A 21,425-nucleotide genomic window follows, 5' to 3' on the forward strand; every position below is an offset into this window, starting at 1 on the left:
TTCCAGTTTTCAGATTAGGCACATCCATCCTTTTTGACAAAGCCTAATTCATTTGAGACATTAACATTGTTATTATAGTTAGTGATAGCTACAGTCATTATTACAGCTAAAGCTAAAGCCTGTAGTTATGGTGGGATCAACTAACAATGCAAGGAGAGACTCACTAAAAGCTCCATATGGGCAGAAGCAGCAGGTGTCTTTATTTGTGGTGCTATAGCTTAACCAAGTCAGCATTCATGATACACAGAGACACACGGGGAAGCTACAGAAGCCTTCAACATTTACAGTACTTGTGACCAGAACAAACAATAAAGTGGCAGAGGTCTGAACATTGTAAAACAAATAAAAAAATTAAGAAAAAAAGCGTATGCCACTTATTTTTTGTTTAATAATATTGCTTTGAAAACATAAACTCTAGCTATCATAACTGCTTTTATATCACATTATATTTTCATTGCATTTCAATATCAAATATATTCCTTTAAGGATGTATTTACGTTATTGCTAACATCAAACATACCTATCATTAGACATATATTACTTACTGTGATAATAATTTGTTGAGAAGTACAAATCTTACAGAAAATAACAGTCTAAGTTCTGTAGGGTATACTGGGGATGGTGACATGCACAGGGATTCGATAGGAGGGCAGCATAAAGAGGAGGGACTTCAGAGTCTCCGAAAGAATGAAGGGAGCTGTCACTCACACAGCCTTTCACACATGCATTCATTACTGGTATTTTAAACATCAGGTGCAATCCTTTTTTTCATGTTTAGTTCTTTTTAAAGCTAGACTACACAACTTGGAGCCATAAATAGGAGCTTCACATGCCAGTAGACACAGTTGGGACAGCCATTAGCCAATCAGCTCAGATTCACTTCCCTTCCAATAGTACAAGAGGTTGAAGTACAGTGAGTACACACAGAATAGCCATGTTTCAGATGGTGGCCACAGACAGTTAGATACATAATAAAGGAATACTGTTCTCACTGGGGCATGTAAAGTGAACAAAGTTAAATCAATATAAACCTCATGTAAGTAAATAATGTTGTTCTTCAGGCTTCCTTGAGGAATAGCATCATTGATCTTGTATAAACACGATAGCAGCTAGTTAAGTGAAACTTATTACAGCAAAAGGTTTTAAATAGATGTAATTCTGATATTAGGTATACTCAGTTCAACTCATAATGACAGGATATGTGTGTCACTTAGTAGAGGTTTTCAATTAAATGTGTATATAAATGTGTAAGCTACAGAGCAGTTTTTCTCTAGTTATGTAAGGGTGTATTCTTTTGACTCTCTCCTTCTCTTCATCTTTCCATCACATCTCTACCTCTGCCTCTGCTGCATTGTCCCTCTCCATTTCCCTCAATTGCCTTCTCTCTCTCTACCTTTTCACCTCCATTTTCCATCCATCTATTGAGTCCTGTTGGCTGCCAAGCCAGAGGCTGAGCCAGCGCTCTGTCACATTATCTTGCTGCTGAGTGAATTACTCTGCCTCCATTAGACTAACAAGAAAGCAGGACAATGAGGGAGATGGGAGAGGGGGCAGGGATGGAGGGAATGGGGGAGGGGGAGCAAGGGTCAGTGCAGCTTACAGTTGGATAGGGAAAGGCTAGGAAAGATGATTAAGAGTAGAAAAATCAGTTGAGAGAGAGGTCAGAAAAAAAGATATAGAGGAGGAATGGAAGTGCAGAAATAGAGGGTGTAGGGAGTGAAGGATGAAAAGAAGAGAAACACGAGAGGGTGGGTGGAGTTTGATTAGAGATGAAGAAGACAGGTGGAGTAGAGAGGAAGATTAAAGGGGACGAAGATGGAGAGGTGGGAGGCAGGGTGAGGGGTGGTGCTAGAGGGAACGGAACATATGCAGTAGGACAAAGTATGGGACGATGGGTAAGGAGAGAGCTGGAAAAACAACATGAAGAACAGAAAAGAAAAAGCAGCGAGCACTGAAGTAAACAGAGAGGACAGGCTGTCTCACACACAAATGTTGACGAAATACAAACAGCTGTACATGACACAGTGAATGATACAAGATAACGCATACACATGCACACACGTTTCAGTGCAGATGGTCATAATGACCCACACAGGGCACCATTAACATTAACCTGGCATGTTTCTGGTACAAGCAGAACATTTGAAATACAATGTCAATCAGGCTCCTTTCACTTGGTCTGCAAAGCTTTACCTCATGAGACACAAACCACAGCCATGGCAGGTAATGGGCATGGTGGTCGTAACAGTACTAGTAGTAAAAGACAAAAAAAGGCCACAACAGAAAGGTGACCCATGCTTTGAGTCTAAAAGACAAAACTGAACTGGTCGAGATCAAAGTTATTCTGGGGGGCTTCCATGCCACACAGACATACACACACGCACATGCATACAGACACACGCACCCGAGGTAATGACACATCTTTGACAATTTTCCTTTAATTTGATGACGAATTTCCTCCATAGCCACAGGTTTGCCATAAACACACAAAAAAAGAAACAACATATCAATAAATAGTATAAATAATATAAATAAAGGTCAACTGTGCCTATGTATGAGCATGTTGTGAAACAGAAAACATTTTAGACGTCACTGAGGGACTCTGGAGGAAAGTGGCCATAGCTTGCTCATTCTTGCTTTCCCCCACTCTGCTGAGGCTCTTAGAGGTCAGTGCAGCGCTCCTGCTTGCTGTAGTGGTCAAACTGGCTCTTCCAGTGCATCATGTAGGAAGACCAGCGGTGAAACTCCACCTTCCACTGACGCTCTGCCTCGTCTATGTTATCTACAGAAAAGAACAGAGAAATGAGCAGCTTTAGTGCCAGTCATGCTGTAGAACCTCACAGTAGTAATAATGTGCCGTTAATTTGATCATCTTGGACATTGTTGGGCCAAACATGGTGTAGAAGTGAACATCCAATTTGTTTTTTTTGGGGGGGGGGGACTAATCGAACAAAGACCGATTGGGCTTATTTCATAGTTTTTGGCCATACCAGGGATCTACCCAGAGTATTTAGACAAAGCTATTACCTGTGATGTTGAGGAGGCGTGGCAGAAAGCGGTTCCAGAAAGCACACATCTGATTTCGCAAACCTCTGTGGATCTTCAGCGGTTCGGTGTTGAGTCCCACATGTTTCTGCTCGCTGACAGTAAACAGAGGCCAGCGTTTCCCTCTGTCCCCCAGACCTTCATTGGGATTTCTGACAGTCAGGAAACCAAGAACAAGGAAGGATAATAAATAATATGGAACAAAAATGATTGACAACATTATCTTCACAAAACACAACAAAAAATACTTACAATTTGACCAAGTAATAAAATAACTCAGCTGGGTTATATATTTAAACCCCTGCAGCAGCATGGGCTCTTTCTTACCTTTTCTTATTATTAAAATCAGACAAAAGGTTGAAATCCTAAAGTTGCGAAATTTGTACTTATTATGTAGTAAGTAAATAAGTAAATAACAAAAAACTCAGAACCTCAGAGTCCAAAGTATGAATGGGTGTTAATCTGTCTGCATTACCAGCACTTAAGGGGTGCTGTTTCAGACTATTTATACCCTCTTTCAAACTTTTGGTGTCCTTCTTGCATGTTCTTTACTATATACACATGGTACATACTAGAGTACACAATACGCTCTTCTTTTCCAGTCTGTAATGCCTTACCCAGTCCTTGCAAAATTGGCCCAATATCTCATCATACGTCGGCTCAGCTTCTCCTCCTCTATGGTGTAATTGAGTCTCTTCTCCAGGGGCAGGCCAAAGACAAACTCAATCTCGTAGCCATGGATTACACCCATCCACTCTGGCCAGGCCAGGTTGGAAGCACGGTGGTCAAAAAGGTAGAGGTAGATCCCTCCTTAAGCGGCAAGAGTAGAAAATCAATTTATCAACGACATCAACGTCATTATACAAAGCAAGCCAATTTAAAGGATTAAAGACACACTAATCTTGAAATGTGGGGTAAGGTGCAGATATGTATTTGCTGTTCTGTACTTCATTAGTTAATTATAGTATTTTTCAAAAGTTTTTGAAAGATTGGAGATCTTTTTAAGACCCTTAAGAGCCAACATAGCTCAGTGGTTTCACTAATATAATCATCATTATCAAGTAAAGCACCTACAACTCAAATCATTCATTATGCTTCACTAGTGGAAGCCATAGAACACACACCAGCTTCTGAACATAGCTCTCACATTAATCTGAACAGCATTAAAAATAATACAAAAATAAATCCTTTTTCAGTGTGAGCTCATTGCTCACTGCAATACAAAGAGATCGCTAAAAGATACCTTGCGAGTTTCCTCCACTGTTCATCACCCCAGAGTTAGGTCCGCCCATGTTAGCCTTGAGTGCATGGTGCTGGGCATAGGAGCGAGCAAAGTGGGCCAGCGGACAGATGACGTTGTGGTCGCCTACAATGTCATCCATGGCGTCGCGGTTTTTCAGCCCATTATTTTCATCCATCCAGTCAGTGTACTGCAGCACCACCGCCTCCAGGCCAATGTCATTAGCATGTGGTACACTCAGCTTAACACCTGCCAGAGAGTTTTTATTGCTGTTAATGTGGCAGGTGTGTGCAATAAACAAATTACACAAAAACAGTTTAAATAGTAATAAGTAAAACTAATATTTTATGTAAAACAAGGCTGTTATGCAAATTCAACACTAAATCCTACTTTCAATGACTACTGCAGTCTTGAATTCCTCATACTACAATCTGTAAAAGTGGCACTTTGTGTTAAATCTGGACAAAACCACTGGTAATATTTGTTGTGTTAAGCTATTTGAACTGTTCTTTTTCTCGACCTGTTTATTGCAAACAGCTGCTAATTTATACATTGCCAACAAACCTAATTTGCAGCATAATTTCGATCGCAAGTAACTTTTTATGCCTCACTAGTAAGTTATGTGAAGAAAAATCACAGGTAACAGTAGTTAAAAAAACAGCTAAAAACTACTGTTTTATCATCATATGAATCATTTACCACAAACTGCATCATTTCACTTTTAAAGTAGCAGCTGTGCAGTAAATGCAGGCACACTTTATTTGCAGATCTTTGTCTTAAAAACAACTACTGCATTGTTTCTGATGTGTGAACATCACCTTCCAGGAAGTCCTCTCTGGAGATGAGACTCTCATTGTCCTTGCTAAAGCCTGGTGCTCCATATAGCAAGAAGTAGGAGCCCTCATCCTGGTTGACCCCAAGGAGGATCTGAGTGTCTTTAAAGTTGCCTGAGTTGACCATGGCCTCAGGAGTGTCAGGCAGAAACTCTCCATCCACAACAGGCACAAAGGAAAACCGGAAAAGAGCGGACCATGGCAAAACCTGCCCAGAACAGTATGACAAATCTATATACATACTTTCTTGCCTGTCTGTGATAAATAAGCTTCAGAATGTGCATGCATCACCTGCCATTCCTGGTCAATCAGCTCCTGTGGACTCTTACTGCGCAGACAGTCCACCAGTTCTGTGTCGTTGCCTACATTGCAACCAACCAGTTTTCCTAACAGTGTAGCACGTCGCCGGGCCTCAGCAGGGCTGACGGAGGCCCAGGGACAGTTGGGGACTCCACTCTGGAGGATGGCCCTAGTAAAAGTTGGCCGACTGTCTGGAGATAAAAGATGGAATCCCACTGAAGCACCACCAGCGCTCTCACCAAAGATAGTCACCTGTGTCGCAACAAAAAGAGCAGTATAAATTTGACTTTGACATGGCTCACATTAATTCCTGTGTAGATCAGGGATATTGAGAAACACACCTGTTTGGGATTTCCACCAAAGGAATGGATGTTGTCTTGCACCCACTGCAGGGCCATCCTCTGGTCCAGCAGACCCACGTTGCCAGGAGCCTCAGAGGAGCCATGCAGAGCAAGGAAGCCAAAGGCACCAATCCGGTAGTTCATGGAAACCACAATGACCGTCTCACTGTGAGCAAGGTACCGACCATCATACACGTCCAGAGAAGAAGAACCACTGTAGAATCCTAAAATTTCACAGTATGCATTCACCTATGTTATTCACAACCTTAGGATTCGATGGATGCAGACTGCATTGATCAGTAATTACAGTTTTTCATACAGTTATATATTCAGAGCATTCATCTTGGAAGCTCTTGAAGAATGAATCATGATTGTAAGGAGGAGCACATTTTGGAGGGATCATCATTCTTTTTTTATCTGTGTTTTCAATCCTGAGACTTATAACAGATTCTACCTTATTCATACCCTGACTGATTGTGTGTAAGTACCTCCACCGTAGATCCACACCATTACAGTGAGATTGTGAGGTCTGGGGGAGGTGGGTACCCAGACATTAAGGTACAGGCAGTCCTCGCTCATATCTCTGTTTGGATTCCACATCTCGCTGCCCTGGAAACCAGGGAATGATGTATCCACAAACTGGTAGCAAGCATTGGGATAGGCATTAGCTTCATACAGCCCTGTCCATGGACGCTTGGGTTCAGCTGGACGAAAACGACGCTTCAGAATTGGTGGCTCAGCGAAGGGGATTCCTAGAAAAGCAGTAACATAGCTTCGGTCCTGCACTAGCTGACGGATGCCTCTGACCCGACCATTACGTGTCTGAACAATAAGTTCTGCATCATTCTGGGAGAAGCAGGTGGGAATAATGAGAGACAGGAGGAAGACTGAGGAGAGAGGACCAATGGAGAACTGCATGATGGAGACAAAAACAGCAGCGGGAGCTGTGGTAGTGGTTCCCAATCCAATCAGGGAGGCCAGGGTCTGCTACCCCTCAGATCTACAGAAAGACAGAAAGAAAGATAAATGTGATTAATATATAGAAGAGTAATGGAGAACAGACTCAAAGAGAGAGAGGACACTCAGATCCCTTAAATCTTGAATATGACTTTTAGATTTCTTACATCAAAACAGTTTATCTTCTTAGAGCAAATACATTGGCCCAAAATGTCATATCCATGCCTTGTTAATAGTGACACTTGCGGTCAGCATCCTTTTGCAAACATTCACATACACGAGTGGTGCAAATGACATGAAGTCACAGTGGCCTGGGAATTAACCACTAAATCTACTTAGTTCATCTTTGTGTCCAAGAGAATGTTTGTGGCAAAAAGAAACCTCTGAGACAGTTGTACTTTTGACAGTAAAAAACTATGAATAAAGCAGCAAGTTGTCACTAAAAGGGAACTCATCAACATAGACCAGAATAGATTTCTATACCAGGGAGTCTATGAGGATTGACTTGCTTTTGCAGGAGGAACTGCAATTCTTAACAATTTTGCATTGCCTTCATTTCTCAGTCCAAGAACAAGAAGAAGAAGCTGGCAACTCAAAAACATGATACCGTTGGCCAAAGCTGGCACTTTGCTTATGCAAAACATCTTTAAACCTCTCAAACCCAGGTAAAAGAAAATACAGAATACTTGTTGTTGATGAAGATACTTAGTCACTCAGGTCATTTTCATTCAAATTGAATTAACTTCTTTGAGCCTATATAAAAATGGGACCAAACATGATATATTGCACTGTAAGAACAGATATTGCACTAAGATTTCTGACAGCCCATGAGTAGAAGTCGTTTTTGAGTCTGTCTGTGCTTTTAGGTTTCGGTATCAGAGGGCATAAGGGACAACGATTTATGGCCCGAATTGGAGTGGCCCTTTATATAATGTTCTTGGCTCTGCATATTGGCAGAGGGAGCCTTTGGAATTGTCCAAATGTTCGAATGCTGAATTAACCTCTGCAGCTTTTTCTTATCAGTCACTGAACAGCCACCATACCACAACAAGACTCTTAAAAATTGCAGTTGCTGCTGGGCCTTCTTCACCGTTTCAGAGATGTTCACTATCCAGCAGGGGTTATCTGAGATGTATCCCCCCAGAAGGGCAGGAGTGCCTTTTGAAGAGAGGGGTTTTACTACAGGGGTAGATCAAGGGTTCCCAAAACGGTTTTGGGGTGATTTCCAGAAATTATTACAAAAATTTTATTTTTTCCTGGGACTTGTTATTTTGCTCCTTGTTTCTTGATTATTTCCATGTTTAGGTTGTGTTCATGTGTGTGACATGTTCTTGTGTCTGGTCTGGTTTTCTGTTCTGTATGTTGAAAGTTCTGTCTGTCTGGGGTATTCCTGTGTGTTTCACTCCCTGCTTTACTGCCTGTTTTGATTACCTGCCCCGCCCTGATTGTGTTTACCTGTGTATTGTTATCTGGTCTATTTAAGTCCTGTGCTCCCCTTTGTCTGTGCCAGAGTGTATTTGTGAGTTTCCTGTATTCATTCATTCATCATGTATTTATTAATCCATTGCAGAAAATCCACTTGTTACAGCATCACAATCACCAACACCCCACACCCACATACAGCCTAATGGCAGAACTAGCAATAAATAACAATATACATAAAATATATATAAAAAAATAAGAAAAGAAGAATATAATATAATATAATATAATATAAAAGAAAAATATGTATAAATATAAAATCAAATTATTTAAGTGGCAGGTTTAGATAAGATCACGACTTTACATGCAGGATAATCTCAGAGCGTCTCCAAAATGAAAACAGAGTAGACCTGCATTTGCTCCATGTACAGTGCCCATCCATCACATTAGGTGAGCTGTTCTGCACACAGTACAGGAGTCAGCAGTGCATCATTTATGCTTAATGTTTTATGTTTATGCTTCTGTCCTGTTCCTGCATGCTGTGTTCACTTGTTGGTTGTTAGGTAATGTTCTTTATGTTGTTTCCATGGCTGTGTTATAGAGACCTGCACAGAACTGAGTTCCCAACCCAATCCACCAGTCTATCCCAACTGCCCGCAGAGTTCTGACAGGTCCCGATGGGTCCTGAGAAATATACATTTCAATATGAAGCCTAAAACAAACCTGGTGCAGCGCTGATATTTTCCCTACAAAGTTATCAGTGTGCACTCATAGGTACTGTCTCATGTGGGTCAAAAACAAATTAAGCAATATTCAGTCAGTTTTACAGTGTGTTGGCCAATACTGGCCCAGAGACATTCTGCCAACACTTAGCCAACCCAAATGTACAGGTTAAGGGCCAGACATGGCCCAGAGGCCCAGCCGATTCTCAACCAACACTCACCCAGATTGTGGGCCAGTACTGGGCCAATATAAACAATGAGGGTCACATTATAGTTTGTGGTCCACATGTGGGCCAATACAAACAAATGGTGTCATTTTACTCAGTGTGGGCCAGACGTGGGCCAGACCAAATTAGTAGTGTCATTTTTCAGTAAGTGGGCCATTATTGGGCCGAGGGCCCAGCCAAAATTGGGCCAGAACTGATACAAGGGTGTGGCCCAGATGTGGGCCGGACAAATTTTGCTATGTGGGATGCCACAGACAGGCTGGCGTGCACCGCCTCAGGAGAGCAGCAGGATGCTTTAAGTTACCGTACCTTGGCGTTACCTTTTGCTGTTATGTTTGCTTATTATTGGGTTAACTTTTAATATTTAGTTAGTTATTAGCAAACGGCAAAATGCCCTGATTACTGGATGATTCTGCATTTTTAACCCATAGTCACTCTCACAGTCACGTACTCCTTTTTTTAAACACCTAAGTGATGACCAAATATAAATTACCCCTTGCATCTTTTACTGCATTATGCATTGTAAAAATAGATTCAGACCATCACATGTGAACACACATGTATACCACTATCAATTTATCAATTTTATGTATGGTAGTCTGACAGATAAGCAGACCAATACACTGGAAAGGAATTCAGAGCGATTATTGTTTCTAAATGATTTTTTGTGATGAAGTCTTATGCTACACAGAAGTCTGTCAGCTGACATGAATGAAACAGTGCTATAATTATCAAGTTTCCATTGCGATGAAGGGAAAGTTATTTTCTTTCTGCACGCAGGCATTTAAAGCCCCTCGGCAGTCGCCCACAAAGGCCGAGACAGGTGTGTGGCTATGAGGGCACTATAAAAAGCCCTTAGAGTAAAACCCTAGTAAATGCCACTGTGTTTGATGGATAATGTGGCACTTGTCACATACTAGATATCCATCTCCTAACCAAAATAACTCTTCATGGAAATTATTAAAATGAATATTTGAATGTGATTCCAGTTTCAGGATCATGATAGTTAAAAAACACAGCCCATCCAGCCCAAACTGAATTGTTGTTCTTTAATAAATGAAAATGATTATCAGTATAACTGGTAAATTATCTACTTTGCACAGCAGCTGGACCTTTGGGAGATTTATGACAATGGCATGATAACTACTCAGAGACAAGGGTTTAATCCATTGGCAAAATGTTGGCAAATTTCTATTTATGTAGGTACATTGAAACATTTCGATGTATATCAATAAAACTAGCAAATTTTTGCCTTAAATTCCCTGAAATTGAATTATCATGCATAATTTGCTGTCATTTATTGTTACTTTTGTGTCCTTTCCTTTCCTGTGTGTGTGTGTGTGTGTGTGTGTGTGTGTGCTTGCTTCTGATGCATTCATTTTACAGCCCAATTAGAAACGTTAATATAGGGGGAGATGTCACTCCTCCCCTCTGAACTCTATCCTAAATCAAAACCCAAATAATAGCCTAAACATTAGAATATGTGCTACTTTCTCTTCTGTGCTCCGTTCTGTGTGCATCAAACTTTGCGACAGCTACACTATTGGTTCGTTTAGGTAGTATTTTCATTATCATTGGCTTGTGTTGTTCCAGTGCTATATGCAGATTATGTATGCAATCTGTATATTTTTTCTTTTGCTAAAATTATATTCATACAGCTATTATATGCAGCGTCACAAAAATTAGTTATCAGTTCACAACTCAAAACATCAACTCAAATTTACTAAATATTATTTCTACTTTTTTCATTGGCATTTAAAGCGAGTTGAATGTGACACCTCGATGTACAGCATACATGTCCTTATACAATAGTGTCTTTTTATTGCATGTTATTATTGACCTTTTATTAGTTTGATTAGTTGTGACTGATAATTAAATTGTCACTGGACATAGACAAAATGTCCCAGCTTATATCTCCTGTGTTTTAAATTTAATTTCTTAAACCAACAGCAAACAGAATATGCTATAAATAATGAACATAACCTTTACACATTTTTAGAGGGTGACAAAAGGTCTATTTACTGCTGCAATATAGCCGGCAGTACACATTACTACTATGTACAACAACAGAGAAAAACTAAGATAGACTCGTACTGTAAGAGAGAGAGGGGGCGGAGAGAATAGTGGGATGGAAGAAGGACAGAGATTTTGAACGGGAGGTTAGAATTATTAATAGCTGTGACAGCTGCATGGCAGGAAAAACATGGAGGAGGCAGAAGACAGGAGGGAGGAAGAGGCTGCAGTGAAGAAGATGACAAGGATGCTGGAAAAAACAGAGGACAGAATTAAGCTAGTGAGTTGTGGTAACAGAATGCCCTAAAACTTGCTCCTACAATTACTATTATGGTATTTTTACTACAGGATTCTGTTCAGATAATCTTCCTTCTAAGGCCAAATGTGGCAGCTTTAAAACCAAGATCAGAGGGTTTTACAAAGACTGGATTTATATGATAGCTATGTAGAAGAGCCAATGTCCACTAAGCTATGGGCATTTTATTGCTATGTACATTGATTAATGAGTAAAGTGTTTAATTAATTAATTAAGTTTAATTAAAGTGTAATTACTCTTTTGTATGTTTAATATTATCTATTATCTGCCTCTCACACAAGTGCAATACATCAGTGTGTCTTACACACACACCCACTTAGAGACAATGCTGCTCTACAAAGGAGAGTAAATTCCCCTTACTTATAATAAATACAGAAACAAAAATATTAAGATTGGTCAGAAATCACAATTATCATCATTTATCTCATAGCCATTTATTGTGTAAAATGGTCAGCTGATGAGCTCGAGATGGAAACACTGCCACCTAACAATAAACTGCTACATATAAACATAACTCAGGAACAAATTGGACTACAAAGCTGAAAAAACATTGCTTCCAAAAATGCTGAACGATTCTTATAAATACACCAATGCTACTTTGACTTGCGATAACCTGTAAGGCTGGTGAGAAAAGGAAGTGGCCAAATGAATACAAACAAGGAGGAGTTCCACTGGGTGCAGAAATAAGAGAGGGCGGCAGGAGACACTGAGGGGCCTGGGTCTGGGCGGGGAAGAAAGTGTGTCACTTCTCAATTTAGACTGAGGAATTTGTGCATGAAGTTCACAGGAGGATTGGTTACATTGGGGGTGGGTGCAACTCATGTGTCTCTCAGGATGAAACACTCAAGACATCAATATTAGTGTAAATAAAAAGAATTAATTTGAAAATAAGTGCCTATCTAGAAATGCTGTTAAAAAATGAAACTGAATGAAAGTAAATAAAAGCTACCATTTTAAACTTAACTTAATCTGTTCTTTATATTGTTGACATGTCGACTTCGTAGGTCTCTAACCAAATGTACAATATGGCACACTCAGGGGTGGAATGATCCACAAGATCCACGTTTCAGTTCGGTTCAGTTTAGATTGTCAATTTGCCATTGAAATGTGCTGTTTACATCCCACTGTTATGGTTCTGTTGTTGGCCTTTCAGGGAGTTGTTGTGTTGCTGCTGTTTTTTTGTTTTGTTGCTCAAATTTTTTTTGCTTTGTGAGTGCAGGTGATTGCTGATTGCTGTATGCAGCTGATCCTGCACTCATGCATCACACCTAAGCTGGCAGGGCGGAGAAAGTTTCAAAGGGCCCTGCAGGCTTGCGAGTTCTGACACCGCTCTATAAGCCATGACAGGACCAGCAGCAGCTTTGTGCACAATTGGAATCAGAGTGGTGTGGGTCTCCTCTCTGCTCTGACTGCAGTTGAACAAGTCCTGTGGTTTGATAAGCGCAGGCCTAAAGACACTTTGCAAAATGTCTGAAATAAACCCAGAGATCCGATTGATACCAACAGCTACAGCTACGTTTTTCCATCCATGATTGCTGAAGGAGGAGAAGAGATAGATCTTTCAGATATACTCGCGATGCTATTTTCATAACGGACCTTTCACAAAAAGCTGGATCTTGTGAGAGGAGTTCGGTCAACCCCTGTCTCAGCAGAGCAAGACATGGCTTTCAGCACATAGCCTCCGTGTCCACAGGAAAGAACTTGTTGATAGAACTGAAACGCACCGATAAACTGTACAACAGAGCCATTGAAGTCTTGAAGACTTGAAAGAAAGGAGGATGGATTTTATTTTTAAATAAGCAGGCACTGTGGAGGAGAGCCGTGTTAATGAGTGCAAGCATTTTATTTTTATTTTATCTCTTAAAATCGCCTTTTATTTTTAATTTTTTTGCACTCTTAAATGTTAATTTGTATTGTAAAAGCTCAGGAAATCAAGTGTTGCTCAGCTAGCATAAATTGAGGTGATGTTGTGTTTAAGTGTGATTCTGTATTCCCAAGCCATAGTTTCATATTGATGTTATTATTAGGTGTATTTACGTAGAACTAAGTGGGACGTCATTGAAGGAACGGGATATGCACGACCCGCCACTGCTAGACACAATGCAATTTTTTTATGTCTGTGGTCTACTGGCAAAAAAAAAATCTTTGATCTGCCAGATGTAGCTTTATCAAGATCCAAAAATGTTCACGTCAGCAAATAAGATCTATAAATAAAACTGCTCAGATCTCTTACTAAAGATAAAAAAAACTCCCAAACAACAACAAAAAAGAAAGTTAGAGGGATCAAGTAGTTAAATTATTTATTACTATGGCTATCTTCAGCAGCGAACAATCATTTTTACCATAATAAAACTTTGACTGGATGTTTCTAATCATTTTCATTTTACTGTGTTGATGAACTGACTGGGTTCATCAGCATGTAAATCCACAACAGTTATAAAGAGTGCACAGCACACTGTGATGGAAGCACATGCAGTATACATAAAGTGCATATACAAAATTTGTCAGATGGAACACACAATTGATGCTATATACTGACTATTGGGTTGCCTCTGTAGACGGCCAGCTCAGGTTCTAACATCAGCAGAACAGGTCAGGTGAAAAAGCTTCAGGTTTGCAGTAAAACTCTAAACTGGAAAAAACATATGACGCTTAGTATTACTTCTCTCTCTGACACTCTGGCTCACTGATTCATGCACTGGGGGTCAGAAAAAAATGCCTCACAGGCCTGTAGAGTTAATCTCCAAGTTGCTCTTGATTGCAGATGTGTGCCGGTTCAGGAAAAAAAAATCTGAATGGTTCGGTACACGTGTTTCGGTTCAGGGTGCGTGTTTTGTTTGGTTCTGGACATGCACATCAAGGAATACAAGGAGGCATTTTTACCACAGCACGGAGTGTTGCCAACTTGGCGTCTCTCACTAAATTTGGTGGCTTTCCAAACTTTTTTTTATCAAAAGCAACTAGTGACTCTCTCTGGTGACATTTGGGGACTAACTTGAAAGCATGTATCATTCTGCAGTCAGGCTGTCCTTGACAAGCAGCCACTGTGAGCTCCTCCCCCCGCTACAATGCACTCACAGGTTCAGTCTCACAGTAGCATCACGCAGCAGTTTCAGCTGCAGGCAGAACAGAGAGGAGACCCACACCACTCTGTGTCCAATCGTATGCAAACCAGCTGCAGGTTCCCTCAATGCTTACAGAGCGGGATGTAAATAGTATATTTCAATGGCAAAAAGAAAAGAAAGTCACTGACATCCGTACCGTTAGGTTAGCCTAGCGTAGTCATAGAGTTCAGTCTATCCAACTAGCATGTCATGAGCAACGGTGGGCAAAACAACACACGTTCTCTGTGCGACGGTGGGAGTATGTGCGCAAACGTGTCTGTGTGTGTACACGCGTGCCTCTGTGCGCAGACAGCAGCGGTGAATTGTAAACGCACAACCATGCAGACAGAATTGACATGCTGCCGTGCAAATAAGATAAATAACATGAGCCGTTTAGTTTGTTTAATAAAAGAACAAGGTGTAGACCTGTTATATAGGAAAGGTTATCTTTCTGTTATGATCTGGTGCTATATAAAAATTAAAAAGAAATTAAATTCACTTGACCTAATATAATGATGGGGAAACACTGAATTGATTCTTAAATATGTTGAATGTTGGAAAATTAGGATATGTATTTTATGCTCATCTGGTATTTCCAGAGTGTTAAAAGTAGAAAAAAACTCACAACAACAATGTAAACCGAACCAAACCGAAAACCGTGACCTCAGAACTGTGATATGAACCGAACCGTGGATTTACTGAACTGTTCCACCCCTAATTGCAGACATCCATTACTGTCAAATTGTATGTGAATGAAAACAACACATTTGTTGAACATTTGCCTATATAAATGCACAATAACATTGTACTGTTATCAACCTTGACTGATGGAGGAGAGGATGCTGGCATTGTCTGTTCACCAGCTTGTTTCCTTTATAAGGCTACATTGTTCTGTTGTCTTACAGAATGCACAGAAGTTAGAAATTTTATTGATATTTATAGAGAAGACAAGTGGCTCCTGTGTCCATCGATGGGCAGTGTGGACACTGTGGAGGAGTATAAATACCTGGGAGTGGTTTTGGACAATAAACTTGACTGTACTAAGAACACTGAAGCCCAAGAAGGGCCAGAGCCTCTATTTTCTGAGGAGGCTCTGGTCCTTTAACATCTGTCGGACTATGCTGAGGATGTTTTATGAGTCTGTGATTGCCGGTGCCATTTTGTTTGCTGGGGCAGCAGACTGAAAGCAGAAACAGACTCAATAAACTCATCAAAAGGGCCAGTGATGTTGTGGGGGTGGAGCTGGACTGGTACCGATTGTCAACAGGCAATACAGGCAAATGCTTAGGGCCCCAGGCTAGAAGGGGGGCCCCAAGGGCTGAATCACTAAGGCTGTGAACCTATGTTAAATGATCGACCGGCGCAGACTCCCCAAGAGGCCCCACCCTCACCTATCACTCTCACAGCAAGTACGGTCAGTCTTACGTAAACAAGTGAGAGCAGCAACATTAAAATGAAGCAGAGTTGTACTTCTGGCAGCATAAAATGAAAGAAGAAGAAAGATTAGAAAAGACAGCAAGACAGTTGTGAGTAGCCTAATAACATTGTTAATTTAATTGTGTACTGCTCTGCTCTGCTGGTCCAGACAGAGTTCAGTACCTGTCTACACTGACTTGTTTGCTGGCTAGCAGGCTGAAAACAACAACAGCTGAGTTAATGTGGACAATACTGAGCAGTGTCCAGTCCAGCTATGCTTAACTGCTAAGAATGCTAAATGATAGAATTTAGCCTGTATGCATTTGTAAGATGCACTGATGGAAGTGATTGTTTGCTTTCTGCAAGTGGTGCAAGATAAGACCATCCTTTATTAGTCATCCATAGTAGAAACAGTTTTATGACAAAAAAGTATCTTTGTTCTATTCTGTAAATGTAATGCTTAGGAGTAGGGATGCAAATTATCGATTAATTCATTAATCGTTAGTTGAATGACCTTATTGATCGATTAACAATTGATTGATAAGCGGCGATTTTCCCGGGCCTGAATTTCCCTGTTTTACTAAGATTAAAAGCTAAATATTGTTTACTGAAAAATGCATGTCAAATTCCTTAATGAGTGATTTATTGTACCATTTGGGATACAGTACAGACAATGACATTTATGTAGGCTAGTATAACAAAATCCATTGAATAGAATATGGTTCAGCTGTTGCATGTTAAACATAAGGAACATAAAATAAATCCTGAATAGACAGATAAACAAAAGATTGTCTTGTCAACCTAGTGGGCTATTTACAACATTAGCAGGGCCTCCTTTAGAACAGTCACATTAAGATGTTACCTGTCCAGAAACATAAACATTGCTGTCTGAATGTGATGTCGCTCCTCATAGCACACATACACAAACGCATGTCCTGGATTCAGGTGTGTGCGCAGCTTGTTTACAGAGAGGGCAGCTACTGGGAACACGGGTTCTAGTCAACTAGCATCCTGATTAAAAAAGAAATTCTAAGTACTTCATGTGACCTGCGTATTCACAACAAGCACAAATGCTGATTAACACGTGGCAATCTTCTAGCTTGATCTGTTTTAGGACTAGGGAACTAAAGGACTAAGGAAGAGTCAGAAATTGCTTTTGAGAAATGTATATGCTATATATAAATATAAAGCCTTTAGTTTCCCAACAGAACTGTGAGAAAATGTACCAAAATGCACCACAGGAGGTCATTCCTTCCTGTGGCCATCAAACGAATTTTAGTGTTGTTTTGTGTCACACTGGAGAGACTGGCACAAGTTTTTGTTTTGCTTTCTGGTGAATTTGTTACTGATTTGAGTAACAAATTCCGACACTCTGTGGATTAGTAGCACTAAAGATCCAGAAACAGGGCCACACATGGAGACAAACTGTTTTAGCCTCAAACAGCATGTTGAACACTCTTGGTCTCTTCATCACTGAGTCTGCTCTTTTAAGCACACCAGTTGTCTATGACCTGGATCAGACCATAAGGTCATCTCCTTGGAGCCTTGAAATATGCTTCAGAAACCTGAATAACATTAACACCGAAAATCTGACTTCAAGCCTTCAATATCTTCAGTTTGCAAATGTCTCATCAGTCTCTATCTCCTTAACCATTAAACTGCCTCGCTCATTACAGAAGATCAATACAATGATTTCATGGCCTTTTTTTAAAACCAAAATCTGCTCTCTCTATTAGCTCCACCCTCTCTGTTATCTCTTCCCCATCTGTCCTAACTGCTCACCCACAGTCTGATATTTTATGGCTGCTCTCCTGCTTCCCAGAAGCCACTCAACAAAAAGTTGAGGACGCCATCAAGGGGATGAGATCCTCCACCTGTGCTCTCTCAGCCCCCTTATCACCATAATAATAAACCACTCCCTTCAGGCTGGCCATGTACCATCTGCCCTAAAAAACACCATCAGTCACTTTGGAGTTTATTTTCCCTGTTTTGCTGATGATGCACAATTATACATGAAAACTCATACACCTTCATTGTCATCATTACCTCTACCCACACTCAGTGCCTGGCTGGAGGAAATAAGGGTGTGGATGACTCACAACTTTCTTCAGGTAAACAGCTCTGAAGCCATCTTCATTGGTTCCCCACATCAGATCAAAACCTATACCATAACCTGCTTTACCTTCTCTGGCCAGGACATTCTTCTGTCAGCAATAGTCACTAATTTTGGGGTCAGGTATGAACCCTATTTAACCTTTGAGGCCCACATCAAACATCTTTGTAAAACTTCATTTCACCATCTCAGAAATATTGCCAGACTCCTTCCCACCCTACATTACAACTACAATTGCAGAATGAACGAACTTGTAAAGTTAGCACAACTCACGTAAGTAGTCTACTCAAGCTAACACAAATCTTTCCTACCCAACACTTTTAAGGTAATAAATGCTGTACTTTCACGAACATACATACAATAGTGCAAATAACGGTTGAAAATATACTTGTATGGGGTTCATTTTGATATTTACCATGCAACAACGCACTTACTGCTGTCTATCCCATAGAAAAGTTTGACATATGCGGAGTTATTTTGGAACTATTAAGACCTACATGAAGCACGTAATCACTGTAGCAGTGACATCAAATCGTGTCGCAACTCTCTCTCACATAACAGCAGAAGTTCAGTGCAGACCCAGAGCACTTGTTCTTCATTGCAGGGCTGCAGCTTTATTGTTTTACTCCGTATCATTTACTTCGTTCATGTCCTGCAGTTGTTTCGCGGCCTGTGATAATCTGGGGTAACACAAAAAACAGCTGCAGTAACACTTTTTTGCCTTTTAATGGCAATTTGAGTCAGACACATGTATGATTATGGTAAAGCACACCAGGATGGACACAGCTTCAGTATCACAAAACTATTTAACAAAACAACAGTCAATTTTACAGAATCTGGTACTTTTACTTTTCCTGGTTTGTAAATGACACCAAAATATATGTTGAGAATATATTAGTGAATACCCTGTCAATCTCAGAGGACCTGATAGGGTCGATAGAGCATTTACTTTACTTTATAATTTTGCAGATATGTTTATAGTGATTTCCATATATTTTATCCATATCTTGTCCAAAGCCAAATGACAAAATCTGTTACCAATCTGTCAAACAGTAAATGTGGTGGGTTTTCTTCTTCTTTCTGGGTTTTATTTATATGAATTCCTACGAAATTAATTTGATTTACAAATAATTTACTATGAACTATAGTTACACAATTTGTGAATAAATGCATGGTTTCCTATGTTTATTATATGTGTGTCCAAGGCACTAATGTTTCATATATGGAAAGTCACTAAATTAAATTCAAATTCAAATTTAAAAATAAATGCTTTCTTTCCCACCACTTGTAGACAAGCTCTCCTATTTTTGTGTTACCTGTGACATAATATAAACACTGTTAGTAAGCAGTAACAAGGAGGCCAGTTGTAACTGTGTGGAATAAATAAGGCATCATTAAAAAGGTGCTTGCGATTGGAATGCAACATTTGTATCAGCACTAGCTTTACTGTTTAATTTTATAAAGAAAAATCAAACATTGATCAACAATGCAACAATAATATAAATCATTAATGTTTGATAACCCCTTTAATAAGGGGTTATAATACCTAATAATATAATAATACCCAATAGGTGGGCTAGTATCAAATCAGGAGGTAAACCCAGCCATCCCTATAATAAGTGCAGAATCTGCTTGCAAGTTAATCCAATAAAATTGCAGCAATGATTAAACTTTGGCAGCAGTTCCACTGATGTGTATTGCACGTTGCCAAAGCTGCATTTACACTCATGACTTACAGAAGCAATAAATTCAAGGTTGCAGTAGGCTGCAGGAGCAGAGAGGAGAAACATATCATCACCCAACTTCTTTGGAGCATATTAATCTATGATTAATCTATTCCATCCCTAGACAGCTTGATTTTTGGTCGTATAATAAGATGTTATTAGCCATACTTTATTTAGCCGTAGCTGTCAAGAGTGTAGATTTAAGAATTGAAAAAGAAGAATAACTGAAAAAGAAAATGTGTGGGTTATCCTTTATTAACTTTCCAAAAATGTAAGAACCCATATTCATGGTCAACGAAGGTGAGCCAGTAATAAATGTGTTATGAAGGCCTCATAAACACCACCTGCCATGTTTTTACAGGAGCCTGAGCTCTCTAAAAACCGAAACATAATACTTTGCATGTGTGTGTAAATGCGAAATGGAGACAACACAGAGAGGCTGTATACATGTCACGATTCACGCATGGACTTGCCTCCTGTTCCTATACATCCTTACATTGATTCTACTGCATGTACTCACTGTGATTATTGTGACAGTTGCACCTGCGCTACAACTACGCAATTATATGGCTGGTCTTCCTAAAGGCGTCTGAGCAATTTAAAAATCAGCATCAATAAAGTTACAGTACAATTATATTCAATTAAATAATTCCTCCGCGGTTTATAATATGCCATATTGCCGCACTAATCCTGCAGACTCAAGAGTTGATATGCATCCACATTTAATAAACTGGCTCTGCTCTGAGCATGGCCACCGTAAATTGCCTGTACGTTACAGCGGTGCTCTGTCCATGTTGGAGAACACTGCGCGTAGACAACACGAGCTGTTCTGCGACCGGTTCTGGGAGTAAAGAAATTGCTCGTTATCTTGATGAGCTCATGTGGATATTGAAGGGTTTCACTTCAGCCATCCATCACGTATACTGCTAATTACACCGTGAGGACAGGCGGCACCGAGACAAGATGAAAGCAGGGTAGCCTACTTCAGTTCATTTAGTTGTGGTTTCGTTGTGTAATGTCATTTCTTGTCGGATAAAATTAGCTTTAAATAAAAGGCAATGTTTTGTCTTACCCGGCTACTTCTGCAAAAAGCCACCCGAGACGACGACTTGCAAGCTTATTTCTTTCGCTCCTCGCTCCGCCTGGACAGCAAACAAGCGCCCTGTGCTGCGCTTTGTGGGCGAATGAAAATGTTCCTCTAAAGAGAGGCGTCTCCGGTCAGCTGTCAAAGACGAAATGTCGGTAATGTCTCCCCAGCACCTGCGAGTTCCCTTAATATTCGCTCGGACGGACCGTGAAGCTGGGACGGTAGGGGGAGTCTGCTGCTAATAAATACTGCTTGTAAACATGCAGCTGACGGTTCTTCTCGCGAGAGCAACAGAAGCAGTGAAGCCACTGTCAAAATAGTATAGGACATTCAATGCACAATGTCCTCTTGCCAGGACGACAAACACAAACTACGAAACTGACAGTATATCTAGTAAATTTTAATTTTTAAAGATATTTTTGAACGATTTTTTTTATCTTGCTGTACACTAGCCAGTTGTTTGAAATCATTACATTGATGCCTTCCATCTATTAAAGTTGGGTGTCAACCTATTGAGTTACATAAGCAAGGTTGACTGACCTCACAAAAGCCTTTGCAAATGGCC

The 21,425-nt window shown here is 40.2% G+C and overlaps 1 protein-coding gene across 1 annotated transcript; it reads right to left on the bottom strand.

Moving 5' to 3' along the window:
• Positions 1-1,210: 1,210 nt before the first annotated feature.
• ache (acetylcholinesterase (Yt blood group)) lies at positions 1,211-21,086 on the bottom strand. Its single transcript, XM_028429677.1, has 9 exons — positions 20,846-21,086; positions 6,248-6,759; positions 5,760-5,983; positions 5,410-5,670; positions 5,104-5,326; positions 4,289-4,534; positions 3,663-3,855; positions 3,028-3,197; positions 1,211-2,782 (listed from the first exon to the last, which is right to left on the bottom strand). The coding sequence occupies exons 2-9, from the start codon at positions 6,675-6,677 to the stop codon at positions 2,661-2,663; spliced, it is 1,869 nt and encodes a 622-aa protein (XP_028285478.1). The 5' UTR covers positions 6,678-6,759; positions 20,846-21,086; the 3' UTR covers positions 1,211-2,660.
• Between the last annotated feature and the right edge of the window lie 339 nt (positions 21,087-21,425).

Source organism: Parambassis ranga, chromosome 18 (assembly GCF_900634625.1).
Source record: "Parambassis ranga chromosome 18, fParRan2.1, whole genome shotgun sequence".
NCBI classification, from domain to species: domain Eukaryota; kingdom Metazoa; phylum Chordata; class Actinopteri; family Ambassidae; genus Parambassis; species Parambassis ranga.

What these genes read in the sequence shown, in the direction of transcription:
- ache (XM_028429677.1), bottom strand. Translation starts at nt 6,677, where the DNA reads ATGCAGTTCTCCATTGGTCCTCTCTCCTCAGTCTTCCTCCTGTCTCTC. An exon ending in GCCAATTTTGCAAGGACTGG is followed by an intron (nt 3,198 to 3,662) that starts GTAAGGCATTAC and finishes CCTGACTGTCAG; the next exon opens with AAATCCCAATGAAGGTCTGG. An exon ending in ACGCCTCCTCAACATCACAG is followed by an intron (nt 2,783 to 3,027) that starts GTAATAGCTTTG and finishes TCTTTTCTGTAG; the next exon opens with ATAACATAGACGAGGCAGAG.